Here is a 13,988-nt window from a genome sequence, read left to right as displayed (position 1 = left end):
TAGTTACTGTATACAAGGACAACAACTACATGAGAAGATTTTTCTTATTGTTGTTTGCTTTGTATTTATTTCTTTTCTATGGATTGATTGTCTATATGTGTCATTTTGATGTCTCTTGCCATACACCAAACAATCCTTTCTGCAAACAAATTTCCCACTGGAGAGCAAATTAGTTTGGGATTTTGAAATTGAGCGGTGATTTGCATGCAATTTTATCACCCATTCACTTCATGCGTTCATAAAAAGCCACCAAGTTATATCCAGTCATCCTTCTTCATTCGAACAAAAGCTCAGCCAGAGGGCATGAGACCCATGAACATCGATCCACTGTTATATTTACTATCACAGAATATACCAGTGGCAGGAAAAGACCTGAGCTTGATTATGAGCTGGTGAGCTAGAGAACTATAAACTGACATTTTGATGAATGGATAGCGGCGACGAAATGGGATGGCTCTTGGAGGGAGCGCATACATTTTAATAAGCCGGTGTATTTATTCAAACAGTTCTGCCGGCTCCAGGCAAAAAGAGTGGAACTAAGTGTCTTCTGTTCAGTGCTGCTGAAGGCTGCTTGGGGGACACGGAGGAACTAGACTCTCATAAAGGGGTGTTAAGGATGGGCGGAAGGGGGGTTTTGGGGGGCTGGATGTGCAAGTTAGTTAATTATCTGTGTTTTTAAAAGTGGTGCATAGATTTAGAGAGGCAGCCTTTACATTTTTATAGAGCAAAGAACTGAACCGAGAAATAAGTCCTGCTCTATGGTTGACCCTCCTGAAGGTATGCACATGTGAAAGTGTTATTAGCTCATGACTGGCTCGATCCTTCACTGGTTTAAAAAAGAAAAACAAACTCTCTGACCTCCTGATCCTGACAGATGCTGCTTTGCATAATGTCCAAATCATCATAGATTCATGACAGTTCCTCTTAGTGCCTCACAAACATGTAGTCGTCAGCATCTTTTAAATAAATTCATCATAGTTGATTGTTTAATGATTATGACGATGAAAGCAACCTCTTCTCCGAGAGCTTGTTGCAAAAAAGTTCTTGCTCAAAACGACGATCAGGGATTGCTGAATAATCAAACTTGGCACTTATGAAACCCCCACAATCCATCAGTGCGCACTGAACAAGTTGCAGACAGTGAGAAAACACATGCAACGACTAGAATCTGCCCCAGGCTACAATTCAGAAACAAAATCACAAAGAGCTGCTTCTGACAGCTCAGAAAACCAAGCTTCTGTGCAGCAACATAGAAGACGGAGGTGATGATGCCGCACAATTAACATTGTTGTCACTCTTCCAAGAGAGCTGCAAGCTTCCATATCCATAAATTAATTCAACTTCAAGCTTCTATTTCCATGCCCTTATGTGGACGTTTGCAAAAGCAGCATAAAGTATCCCCTCGGTCTAGTTTCTGTCCATTTTTAGTCGATTTCTGTTTGTGCACTTGTACAACATAAGTAATTAAAACCATGGAGGGAGAAGGTCGGTGTATGGGTGGGTTGAAAAACACCCAGGAGATCTTAACTACTGCTTAATTAATTAACAGCACTTTGTAGTTATTTCAACCCAAACCACAAACTTTTCCTATAAACCTGTTTAGACAACAGTAAACCTGTTAGTTTATTTAAGACGGTATGCATGAAACGTGGAATTTGACGTGTTGCTGCGCTTTACTAGGAGAACACAATGACAAGGAATGCATTTTTATCAGATATCACATGAACCTTTGTATAAGGATACACTATAAAATTGAAGATGCAAACATTCACTCAGCAGTATTTTGCTGTGGCAGAAATCTGCACACTGCCAGCCAGGAGAGTTTGCGTCATCACACAGATGAAAACCCATCTTGCAAAATATAAAAAGCTCCCTGAAACATTCAACACACAGTAAGCAAAATGACAGGCACACATGTGTGTCCCGTACTCTATGCATTATAAATCCCCCTTGCAGAAACACAAATGTATACTTTAAGTGGCAGGATGTGATCCATTGTGCTCAAGGCCGATGCACAAAGCTGCAGACCAAAAGTGTATTGCTTTTTAGATTGCAAAAGCCTCAGGAGAAGGAGGGAAGAAGAGGAGGAGGAGGAGGATAAGACAAAAAAACTCCCACACTAGCGGTGGAGACATAGAAGGTAAAGCGGAACATAAGAGAAGCAAGCAGAGAACTGCAATGACATATAGAGCTGCAATTAATTACAAGTGCGGAACAATAATAGCAGAAACGACAGAAGAAGAAAGTGAGAGCAGAGGGCGAAGACACAGAGATAAATTATATCAAAGCAACCCCACGGCTCCACACACACACCAACACCGGGCTCAGCAAAGCGGAGATGGGGAGTGACAATAATAACTTTTCCTCTCAAACCACACAGAAGGAAAAGCCAAAGTTACTGAGCCAGACGCCAGCCGTCATATGAGCGTTCTACTGTGACACAACTAAGACCACAAAGAAAATATACTCTTCAGTGAACTGAGATGGATTCATCTAATTCAACAACTGCAGCAGCAGAATAAAGGCCTTCTCACACCGGGAGTGTAAATGTTCTGTGACGAGGGCTTTTACTGAAACGTGAGAACAGAAGGAGTGGATCAGGTTCACTGTTAATGTTGTTTCACAAATATCAGCACAACTCAACCCGTTGGTTGATGCCTGTATTTGCAGTGCGATAGCTCAGAGAAATGGACCTCACTCCAAAACATAAGCACAATGCTTTTTCACCGTGTTATAAATATTCATGACAAAAACAAAACCTGAAAAAATAAATTGACATGCAAATTAGGATCGTTACACACCAGGGGACATTGTTTCTGTGCAATTGATTCTCAAGTCAATAGATTTTTAAACTGCAGGGTTTTTTTCTTTAACATAGAATGTTAATATTATGTGTGAAAAAGTGAATCTTTTGTGGAAAAGAGTTGCTTTACTGAGCTTTCGCAACCACATTCAAAGCTTTTAACCAATTGTGCGGAATATTCAAAATGAACAACATGGAGACTGTAGATTCAACCAAGCAAAGAAAGGCAAAATGTATTCCTCCTTTCAACCTTGAAAAAAAGCAGCCGCCATCGGATCCACTCCTTCTGTTCTTACCTTTCAAAATAAAAGCACAAGGTACTCTGTACCTGTTTCAAACTGCTCAGAGCATTTCGCTGAAAGGAAACTCAATAAAATACCAGAGAGTGGCTTCCGCTATACAACAGTTTACCTCAGGCAGACTGCATGAATCCATTCAAAACTTAACTGTTGCAATGGTCGTAAATTTGCATCACTGCCAGTCTAGTCTTGCTTCTCTGGTATCAGGGAAAAAAACGCTCTGGCTCGTCTGTATTTCTTTCAAACAATCACAATGATTTTGGCCGGTGCTAAGCTTCAGAAGCAAAATAGTGTCATGGTTGATTCCCCGCAAAAAGAAAACTGCATAAAACCTTAAAAAAACAAATTAAAAGCAAAAAAAACAAAAGCAAAAAACATAATGTGATGGTCGATGACCCAGCGGTGAAGCCCGTCTATACTTTAGCTTTGGAGGAGCTCACTGGACTCATTAAAAACACAGACCATTTGCTAGCTGTTTGTAGCTCTAAACCAATATCAGGAGCTTGTGTGAAGTCGAAAGGATCGGTTCGATGGTCAAGTCAACATCACTGGTGCATGCCGCTGCCAGAGTTGCTCGCTCTGAAGTTGCTGCTGTTGTTTCCCGATTGGAAGGGAGTTTGAGAACGGAGACACAGAAAGCGGAAGGGGAGGATTCAAGTCTGACTTCCTTCCTCCGGGTGTTGATCCAGAGCCTTCACTTCCTGTTGTCTAGACCAGTCTGAATAGTTAGCCAAATATCAACAGGTGAGTATTTCACATTTCCGTGCCATTTATTTGTCACGCCCCTGATGTGTAAAGGCCTTTAGACCTTTAATAATGTATATTAAAATGTCATCATAATTTGTGAGGAGGATATCCTGTGAAACGTGACTTTAGGTGGTGATGTTAAAGATTAACTGCAGTGTGTGTGTGTCATTCATTACTGTAGTTGAAGGTCTGTATGACAAATCACATGACTGTATGAATGTTTTAACAGATTATGTTAAACAACTGCGTTTACAACTGCGGATTATATGGTGTTGATGTTACTATCATTATACAAATCAGCATGAGACAATGTGTTAACTCATGATTTAAATCTGTATCATCTGATGCAAAATTAAATCATAATAAAAACAGAGGGAGTCTGGATTGGAGTGGAGGATGACAGATGAAACATTCAAGTTAATCAAGAAATACAATTGATCTTTTGTAGCAGAGAATAAGATGGAAGGAGCTGGGAAAAAGGGTGTGAAAATGAAAGAAGAGGTGAAAACAAATGTAAAAACAAGTTAACACTGTCAAGACCTGTATCCGGCCCAAACTCCACTTTTCCCCTTCCACCCAACAAAATGATAATCATATTAAGCAAACAGTGTGCACATTTATTTTGGGTACAACCAGGGAACTAAAAGAGACCTAATAGATAAAGGGAGCCGGAGAGAAGGGTTTCACTCAATATGCTGCCGGCTCCAGAAACGCTCTTGTGGTCAGTAACTGCTCCATGAGGTGAAGACACGGCCGTTATTATATACTAATGGAGATAATGGAGATTTATCCAGCAATAGTACTTAGAGATAAACTGGTGTGATTTTACTAGCGAAATCTTGACAATAATGTATAATTTTAAACATCGAGGGATCATTTAATATAAAAGTGTAGCTTGTGCTGCACAGAGGTGATAACAGTCTTTCAGTGTTTCATCTCTGTTGGAAGAATTCCAGTGAGACCCTTGGTTTCCTATACTTGCTTTCTAAAAACTGTGAAACCAGTGATTTATTGGACCGAGGAGGAGACACAAGAGGTCTGGACCATCTCACAAAGAGTTGGACTCTTATTAAATCTCAGCTACAACCATAGACCGGATATAAGAAGTGGACATCCTGATGTCAACCACTGGTTTGTCGACTTCTGAAGTCTCAAATTCGGCATTTTGGCCATTGCAATCTTTTAATTTTTGCAACCAGTGACTGGAAGTGACCATATTTGGATTGCAGAGGAGCGACAGGTGGATCTGAAGAACACAATATCGTCAACCTGAGTGGCAACCTCATTGCATCTGCCTCGCTGAGCCTTCTGTCAATCACAGTCAAGCCCGAAAGCATCCCCTGCTTTATGGTCTATTTTACTCTAAATGGGACCATAACTTAGTAAATGAACATTATGCTGTATTGGAGAAGACTTGAAAATAGTAATTGAGACCATAAAAACATCTTTACAATGTTTACCGAGATAATAAATCAAGTGAGAAGTCAGATCATTTTCTCACAGACTTCCATGAAAACCAGAAGAGCCACCCCCTGATGGCCAGCAGAGAGAATGCAAGTTAAAGGCACTTCAGCGTCGGCTTCACTTTTCAGAACCGGAAGTTGCCGCCTGTATGGACTTCTAGAATTGATCCGTTCCAACTCATTTCAGCGTTGTGTGTTTAAAACAGTGGGAGACCAGATGGTGTTGGTTCTGGCCATTGATCCTGGTTTGATCAGACTGATACTGTCAGCGATGGTAGACAAACAAATACGAGGTGACCTCTGAAGAACTAAAAATACAAGTCTGTCTCTTCTCTGATACATACTAAACATTTAATGTGAAGAGCACACTGCACTCCGACATCTCTACACACTTTACTGAGGAGCACTTTATATTGAGTGGGCACTTTATCACAAGCACTTGGTATTGACTCTATGGATTGACTGGATCTATCATGTTTTTATCCACGCATATTTAACTTGTTGAAACTATTTTATAAAACAAAGAAACATCTATAAGGTTGTCTGAATAGCAAGTAATCCACCACTTTGTAAATCAACACCATGAAAAAATATACTGTACATGATGAGCTCAGAAAAATGAGGAATCCAGCAAGTTTCAAAACCCTACATCTCCCACCCCTTTAAATAAGTCAAGTTTTTCAGACATTTTACCAATATTTCTTGGACATTTTACTCATGTTTTTCATGTTAGTCAATAGTTTCCAGCGAACAATTTTGACCTTTTACTAACTTTGAATCTCACATCTTATCAACATGTTACTGATCTTTTCAGACATTTTCATACTGCAAATAAGTCTATGCAACAGTACAAAAACTTGTTGTCAGCAAACATCATCATATTGTCGACCAACGGATCAGTGGGGGAGCGATAAAAAGTCAGCGAGGTTTAGACACTTTATAGCTTTCTGATTTCTAACCACACAGTCAGACTAATCAGAGCAGAAGGAATAATGATATGCTATCCATCACAAGCAGTACACGGCTGTCTTAATGACATCTCAGTGGAGACTAAAACATTAGAGTGAAAGCAGAACACAAGTACCCTTTAAAAGTTTGACACAGCACCAGTCAGACTTTGAGAAATCACATTATGCGTATACAAGGATTTCAGAGTTGTACCTTTGCGGAGCAGCAGGAGAAGCTTTCCATTCTCCAACTTGAGGATGAGGCTGTGCTCGCTCTGTCCCTCGGCATGAAGCAGTATCCCAGAGTTCCTCAGGGTTTTAAAGATCAGAGAGATGTTCTCCCTGGTGTTCTGCCTCGGCCTAGGACTCAACCTGTACATTAGGCTGCTGCGTCCGTCCAGGCTCACCACGTCAGAGTCTGAGAAACAGAAACACATTAAGAATAAATAAATATATCCTTATATTTAAACATACTAGTGACCACAAACATGCATACATACAGAGCTATAGGGACTATGAAAAATGTCTTAATTTATCGGTCACATTTAAGTTGTGAATAAACGTTTATTATTATGTACAATATAACTCATTGGCATATTTTTAACCACCACAGATTTAAATTCAATAGAGCATACGATAATAATGGAGATGCTTAAACCAGAAGAACAAAGGTCATGCAGCCCGAGACAAAAGGTATTTCACCAAAGTTTACATTCTTGTGATCTGCAGATCGGTTTCTCACAACACATAAATCCTAATCCCATTCTAATCCATCTCTTTACAGAGGAGATGGCAGCGTATTGTTCATAGAGGACGGAGATCCAACAAAGTGATCTCATCATAAATCATTCCTCTACACCTCCAACTGATGAGGAACAAAGAAACAAAGCGTTCTAGAGAGCGCTCTGACTAAATGTAGATACATTTGAATAAATTACAGGTACACTCTCACTGATCATCATTAACTCTCTCTCTCTCTCTCTCTCTCTCTCTCTCTCTCTCTCTCTCTCTCATGTGTAAATGACAAGTAACATCAATTAAAGTTGAACAGCAACAGGAAGCTGCTATCTTCACTAGGAACCCCTTTATTTATGTATAAATACATTAAGTGGATCCATCAGTCAATGATGGTAGAACATTATCATGTCAAGTATGCCTTTATATATATTCCAGAGGCTTTGCATTTTATGGTTAATAAGAACCAACAAAAATTGCTACTACTGCTCTCTTGTTCTATGAGGCTAGTGAGCCTTTCAACAAATGCAGACCAGATTTTACTGCTCGTGTCTTGTCCCCGGATGGAGCGCTGCAGGGATAATGGATTTTTGTAGCCAACAGGAGGTGAGCTTCACACTGGTTCCATAGACAACAAAGACACTGGAATGTTTCCATTGCATTCTGGATTATTGCAGAAAATAATCTCAGCATCATCATCAAAATCAACAAATTAAACCCTTTCATATAGCTGAGAGCAACCATTGAATCAAACAGAACAGACAAGCACACACTTTCTTTCTTATCAACCACACACTCTTTCAAAAGGTAACACTCTTACACAACAATCTATGAATTCCCTTCTTCTACCCATGCAGTGTGGTTTTCTCATTTTCAAGAGCTGGACTGTTTCTTTCTATAACTCCATAGATGGATTTGCATGACAAGTGTGTGGAAACTCTGTTTGGAGGCGAAGAAGAACTCATTAATTTTTAACACTGGCTTGACTTCTAACGGACAAATCACTTCTGGCTGCATTCATGTGGCATAATGAAATTTTCCTTTCCAAACAGCAGACATAGCAAGAGGCCTTCTCTTCCCATGCTGCGTCTGGTTTTCATGCCCATTCTTCACTTCCCATCAGCTCCCACTGTTTGTCACTCCTGTGGCTCATTTCTAATCAAGCCTGATCTGCTGCATGCTTCCCATCTGCTCCTTGTCTCCAATTAGTCTCTATATAATATACATATACAGTTGGTTTCCATCCTTCTTTATAAGCACATTTTTCATTTGCACGTACAGATCAGGGTTTTGACATGCTGGAAAAATTCTTGATGAGATGAAGTTTCTGTGTCAATATAAAGTACATGGCTCAAAAATATTACCAGAGCACTTAAATCACATTAGGCCTTGATGAACGAATTATTCAAGTTGAAATCCTTTACTGGTCTACATTGTGTCATTTGTTGAGCACAAAATGACATAACAACAGTCAATGGAAAATCATCAACTTACTGAGGGTTGGACTCAAAATCACACTGAAAATAAAGGTAAAAATCATAGTTTGATCCATCTTGCGTGAAGTTCATACTCCTAATGTGACTCAGTAGTGTGTTTGGCCCTCACGTGCCTCTATGAACTCCTGACAACATCTGTGCTCCTGATGAGTAGGAGGATGGTGTCCAGGGGGATTTCCTCAGACAGGGATCAGGGCATCAGTGAGCTCCTGGACTGGCGTAGGACGTTATAGGTGCTCAATTGGATTTAGGGCATCGGAACGTGAGGACCGGTCAATGGCATCAATGCCTTCGCTATCCAGCAACTGCCTACACACTCTCGCTACATGAGGCACCAATAAGAGCCCAGGACCCACTGCACCAGGTAGAACCCAGGGTCCACTGCACCAGGCTGAACCCAGGGCCCACTGCACCAGGAGGAACTCAGGATTCACTACACCAGGAGGAACCCATGGCCTACTGCACCAGGAAGAACCCAGGACCCACTGCGCCAGGAAGAACCCAGGACCCACTGCACCAGGAAGAACCCAGGACCCACTGCACCAGGTAGAACCCAGGACCCACTGCACTAGGATGAACGCAGGGCCCACTGCACCAGGAGGAACCCAGGATCCACAACTTCAGGACAAATCCTGGACCTCCTACACCAGCACAAACCCAAGGAACCCGAACTGCAGCAGTGTAAGGTCTGACAATCACTCTGAGGAGTTCATCCCGGTACCTAACAGCGGTCAGGGTACTGTTGGCTGACATGGAGGTCTGTGTGACTCTCCAAGAACATGCCTCCCCAGATCACCACCAAACTGATGTTACAGGGAGCCCAACGTTCACCACGGCGTCTCCACACTGCTTCATGTCGGTCACTTGTTCTCAGTGTGAACCTGATCTCATCTATGAAGAGAAGTATAGTATAGTATAGAGTGTTATACTGTGATGATTACGTGTTCCCTTATTTTTTTAAGCTGTGTATATGTAATTTGTAAAATATATGTAACATTATGGTAAAAAAAGAGCTTCCAGTAGCATGTTGCATGTCACCCTTTTCGTGTCATATGAGAGAAGACGGATCCATTTATAGAAATAAAATATTGTAGTAGCATGAACTTAGTACCTGCAGCCTATTTTAGATTGATTGATGGAGTTCCTCGTACAATATTAAGGGACAGACTAAACTAATTGAGTTGATTATGCTGCAGCCTAATTTCTCTCAAGATACCAGTTCTGCAAGGAAATTGTTCTGGACAGGCCTGACTCTGATTAGCTGCTCGGTCTCATCCTGTTGTGGATTACGTTTGCTCTTTACTCTACTTTACTACGTCGTTGGAAGCCGCATAGTGTGGAGGCTGGTGTAGGGAAAGGTCAAAAACCACATGGCTTTTACCCAGAAGAAAGCTATTCATGTCCTGTGTGAATCACATGCTTTTAGGTTACTTTTGTTTTGTTGGAATTTCATAGTCAATTTAAACTACTATTACTAATCATAACCAAGTGGTTTTTGTAGTTTTGCATATTATATTTTTCTTTGTTAACCAGGTGTATCAAACTGCATCTTTCCAGTCCATTAAAAATAAGTTTCCCTGGAAACCTAATTGAGAGTTGTAGGAGACAGGGTTGCTGATTAAATCTTCTAATTGAATCCTTGTTGGTGCAACCAGCCTTAAGGATGTAAAGGATTTTCTTGGGGCACACTGAATAAGGAAGCATGAGGCTGATACTATAACACTGACTGGTAATGCAACAACACATATTTTAAAGTGGCTTTGAAGTGAATGTGAAGAGACGTAGAGAATCTTCTGTTCCATTCAATAATGCAATGGTGTCCTTTCTACTCTCATCTTTTCAGTTTATATCTGGAAGTGTAGGAATACAAAAAAAGTCCACACTTACTGTAAGGACACCCATAGGTCTCCAGTCTGAGTCCAATCCGACCGTTGGGGTTCCAGTCCAGGGGGATCAGGCGGACGTAGCGGGCGATCACTTGGTGCTGGAGCTTGTGCTGAACCACACTGTCTGCGTTACTGTTGCCTGGAAAAGCCTGGAAAAACAGCAGGTTATCTCATTATCTTGCCTTCCATCATGCATCCGTCTGCTGACACCACAAAGATACCTTTAAAATCTCTCCCTCAGGTATAATGTAGGCAAGCTTACCACTAAATTCTGCTCTTTCATCTTTTTATTGAAGCTGAAGTGCAACTCCTCCCCTCCTTCTGTAAGGAGTGATATGTTTGATTTTCCTCTTAATGAAGGGAAAATTGTGGAGATGGGGCCATGTTCCTGGTGAATGGAGTCTCAGTCAGGTAGAAAATTAGACTTGTGAAGCACTAGTGGTAGTTTTATATGTTTAACAGGCTTTGGTAAACACTTGGTCTGTGGAGACTCACATGTATTACCCTCTGTGACCCTAGCACACTCATTCTGCTTCAAGTTAGACTCGATCTGAAGCCCTTTTATTAACGTTCACTGTAAAACATAGACATTTTCTCTCCTCTTAAACTACTTTCCTTTCTCTTTTCAGGAAGTTTGGCTTCTTTTCACAAACAACAACATTTTGTTTGGTATTGCTCCAGTCTGAATCTTGATCTCTTCCTGCTCCTCCTAAATTACCTCAGCTTCAGATTTTTCCCCTGACTTCCTCCTCTCGGGCCCTAGCCATTTGAGTGTTTCACTTAAAAGCTTAAGTCTGCATACCAACTCTGATTACTTTATTCATTTTTAATTTATATGCAAATACTGTAAACCGAACAGACAATTACATTGCAGCATTTCACTGTTGGGAAGTAAAAGGGCTGCAGGATTAGACTCTAACATCCTTGAACAAACCACTGGATTCCTGTTGACTCTGGTGAATGCTGTCCTTAGCTGATCCTGACCTCTGACCTCTCTGTGGAGGTGGGTATGATTGAAAACTATCGGAACAGCATCAACACTTTTAGCATCAGATTTCCATCTGATCAGGTGTGAGGTTTGAGTCCATGGCAGGAGGAAGAACATCTGAACTGTATCCTGTGAGTCCAGACAGAAAAAAGAATCCTAACCTCCTAAAATGACCGTTTCCCGCTGGGGAGGCTGAGGAGAACAGCACCTCATTTAGCTCAGAATTGGCTTTCCAAATATCACCCCGAGTTGAGGCAGCATATCCTCCGAAGGGAGACTGATTGTAGGGAAGTGGAAAGAAGTAAAGTAACACAGAGTTTGCAGGTTTGAAGGAAAAACGGAGGTCAGAGAATGGAGAGAGCTGACAAAAAGCTCTGATAATATGGGATTTGAGCGCAAAAGATTAATTTTAGCTGAAATTGAAATCTACTGATTCACGTATATGGACATACATTTATTTATTTATCGTCCTTCAACAAGACTTTTGAATAAATTTATTTCATTTGGAAACATTATTTCTGCTTCCACCTCTTTTTTTTTGTTTTCTTTGTCAGCTGGGACGACATTAGGCTGTATTCTCTGTAAAGCGTCTTAGAGTATTGAGAAAATCGCTATATAAAATTGATTTATTATTATTATTAATAATAATAATAATAATTATTATTATTATTATAATAAAAAACAAAAGGATAGGTCTAGGGGACAACACCTCTAAGTTAGGTTTATGAAAACCATCACAAATGCATCCCTCACAACAACACTTTGGGACGCATGCGGCGACAAACACCAGTTTAAAGTCCTGTCTGTGAAGGTTCTTAATCATCTGGTTATCCTTGAAAGCAACTGGACTTGCTTTAGGTTGTAGGAGGAGAGGAGATACGTTATTCAAAAAACAAGTCCAGTTGCCTACGAATAAGCTTTCAAAGACCCATCCACCGAAATGCAATAGTACATCACATTTTTCAGAGCTTCACTTCAGAACTTCTGGACTGATGACGTTTTGAAAGTTGAAATGGTGAAATTTAACCCAACTCAAATTGTAAGTTTCTACAAATGCATTATATTAGTAGACTTCCTAGTATGCTCTGTTTTATTATCATAACAAGACCCTCTGTTTTGTAGTTTGAAGAAAACAGACTGGATCCTAGCTTGCTGTATGGAAACCCAATAAAAGCTTACTTAGTACTGAATGCAGTCCCATGTACACCTATTATTAAACAGTAGGGTTGTAAACGATAAACCGATGCGACCGGGTATTCGGTTCAACAAGTGAGAGATACGGCTGCATCGGTAGCAGCCTCCTCAATCGATACGAATTATCAATGAATTCCTAGATGAATTGGTTATAGAGTCATGGATCGGGTATCGCGAGACTTTGAAGCGGTCGGCGGCATCATATCTATGGGCGGCATTACACCAGCGTCTCTAAAACAACGCGAGAGCTGAAGCTGCCCGCGAAACGCCGTAGCTGGCTAGCTGGTATGAGTGATAAACAAGGGACAACACAGAATGGAGGAGGTGGAGGTGGAGAGGCGGGCGCAGCACAGGTAGGCGGCTGCGACACTGCCGTGTGACCGCAGGCACTCCATGACCGCACGTGAGAGACGGACGGCTTTGAATGTCCATCACTTGTGTCTCAACTTGCGCCACAAGAGGCGGCCGCAGCACGGGTAGCGTCCACGACACTGTCCTGTGACCGCCAGCCAACGATTCAGACAGACATTTTTTTGGTCCATGTCTAAAAAAAAATACATTGACATGTGATTTTGTTGTTCTGTTTTTTTTTTTTTTGCCAGTTCCATACAGCCACAATGTTTGGGGATATGTGGTATTTTACATATTTGAAAAGAAACTATTGTACTGTCACTTTCATAGAATCGGCTTCTTTATTTTATAAAATATCTCCAACAAATATTAACCGTAGAATCGAATCGTATCGTTACACTGTATGGAATCGATTCGAATCGGTCTGTAATAAAAGGATATCGTTTTTGAATCGAATCGTAACCTGTGTATCTAGATGCATATCGAACCGTTTATCACAAAGAGATGTGCAACCCTATTAAACAGAGGCCATGGCCTCATGTGTTGTGTGTGGACTAACTTTGGGTGCTCTACAGTGTTTGGAATAACGCCGTTTAAAAGAACGGCGTTAGGTAACGCCGTTATTTTTTCAGTAACGGGGTAATCTAACTAATTACTGTTTCCGTCGTTACAACGCCGTTATCGTTACTGAACGTTAAATGCGGTGCGTTACTATGAATTTAATTTGTCGGTTGTCGGTTAAAAAAAAAAGTCAGGATCGTGTTCTGCTTGCGCGCCGCAATCTCAATTATTATACACAAGACTACACGCTACGCGACTATAGGAGTAGACTACAAGATCAGTTTGCCATCTCATTACAAGATCTTGTGTGAAATGAACAACTTATCCCTAACACTGAATTTTTCATAAATTATACTTAATAGCCCAAATAAAAACATTTCACGCCGGTGCGTCTTTTACGCATTCCGAAGGTGCCCGTTTTATCTTGGATGGGCTTGGATTCTGACATTACTACATTTCAGGATTTTCAATGGTAAAAGATAAGGTCATGATAATAATCATCTTGCTTTATTATTATT

The 13,988-nt window shown here is 40.8% G+C and overlaps 1 protein-coding gene across 1 annotated transcript in view; it reads right to left on the bottom strand.

Moving 5' to 3' along the window:
* Positions 1-13,988, bottom strand: part of LOC311021246 (contactin-associated protein-like 4) — a gene marked incomplete at its 5' end in the record, with an annotated part of 99,622 nt that overhangs the window by 45,316 nt on the left and 40,318 nt on the right. The window contains 2 exons of the mRNA XM_084021699.1: positions 6,474-6,677; positions 10,378-10,525. Coding sequence (XP_083877825.1) covers positions 6,474-6,677; positions 10,378-10,525 — 352 coding nt within the window. The remainder of the gene's footprint in view (positions 1-6,473; positions 6,678-10,377; positions 10,526-13,988) is intronic.

This window comes from Eutrigla gurnardus (genome assembly GCF_963514095.1).
Source record: "Eutrigla gurnardus genome assembly, chromosome: 11".
Lineage (NCBI taxonomy): Eukaryota > Metazoa > Chordata > Actinopteri > Perciformes > Triglidae > Eutrigla > Eutrigla gurnardus.
This window is presented reverse-complemented; position numbering and strand designations above follow the sequence as displayed.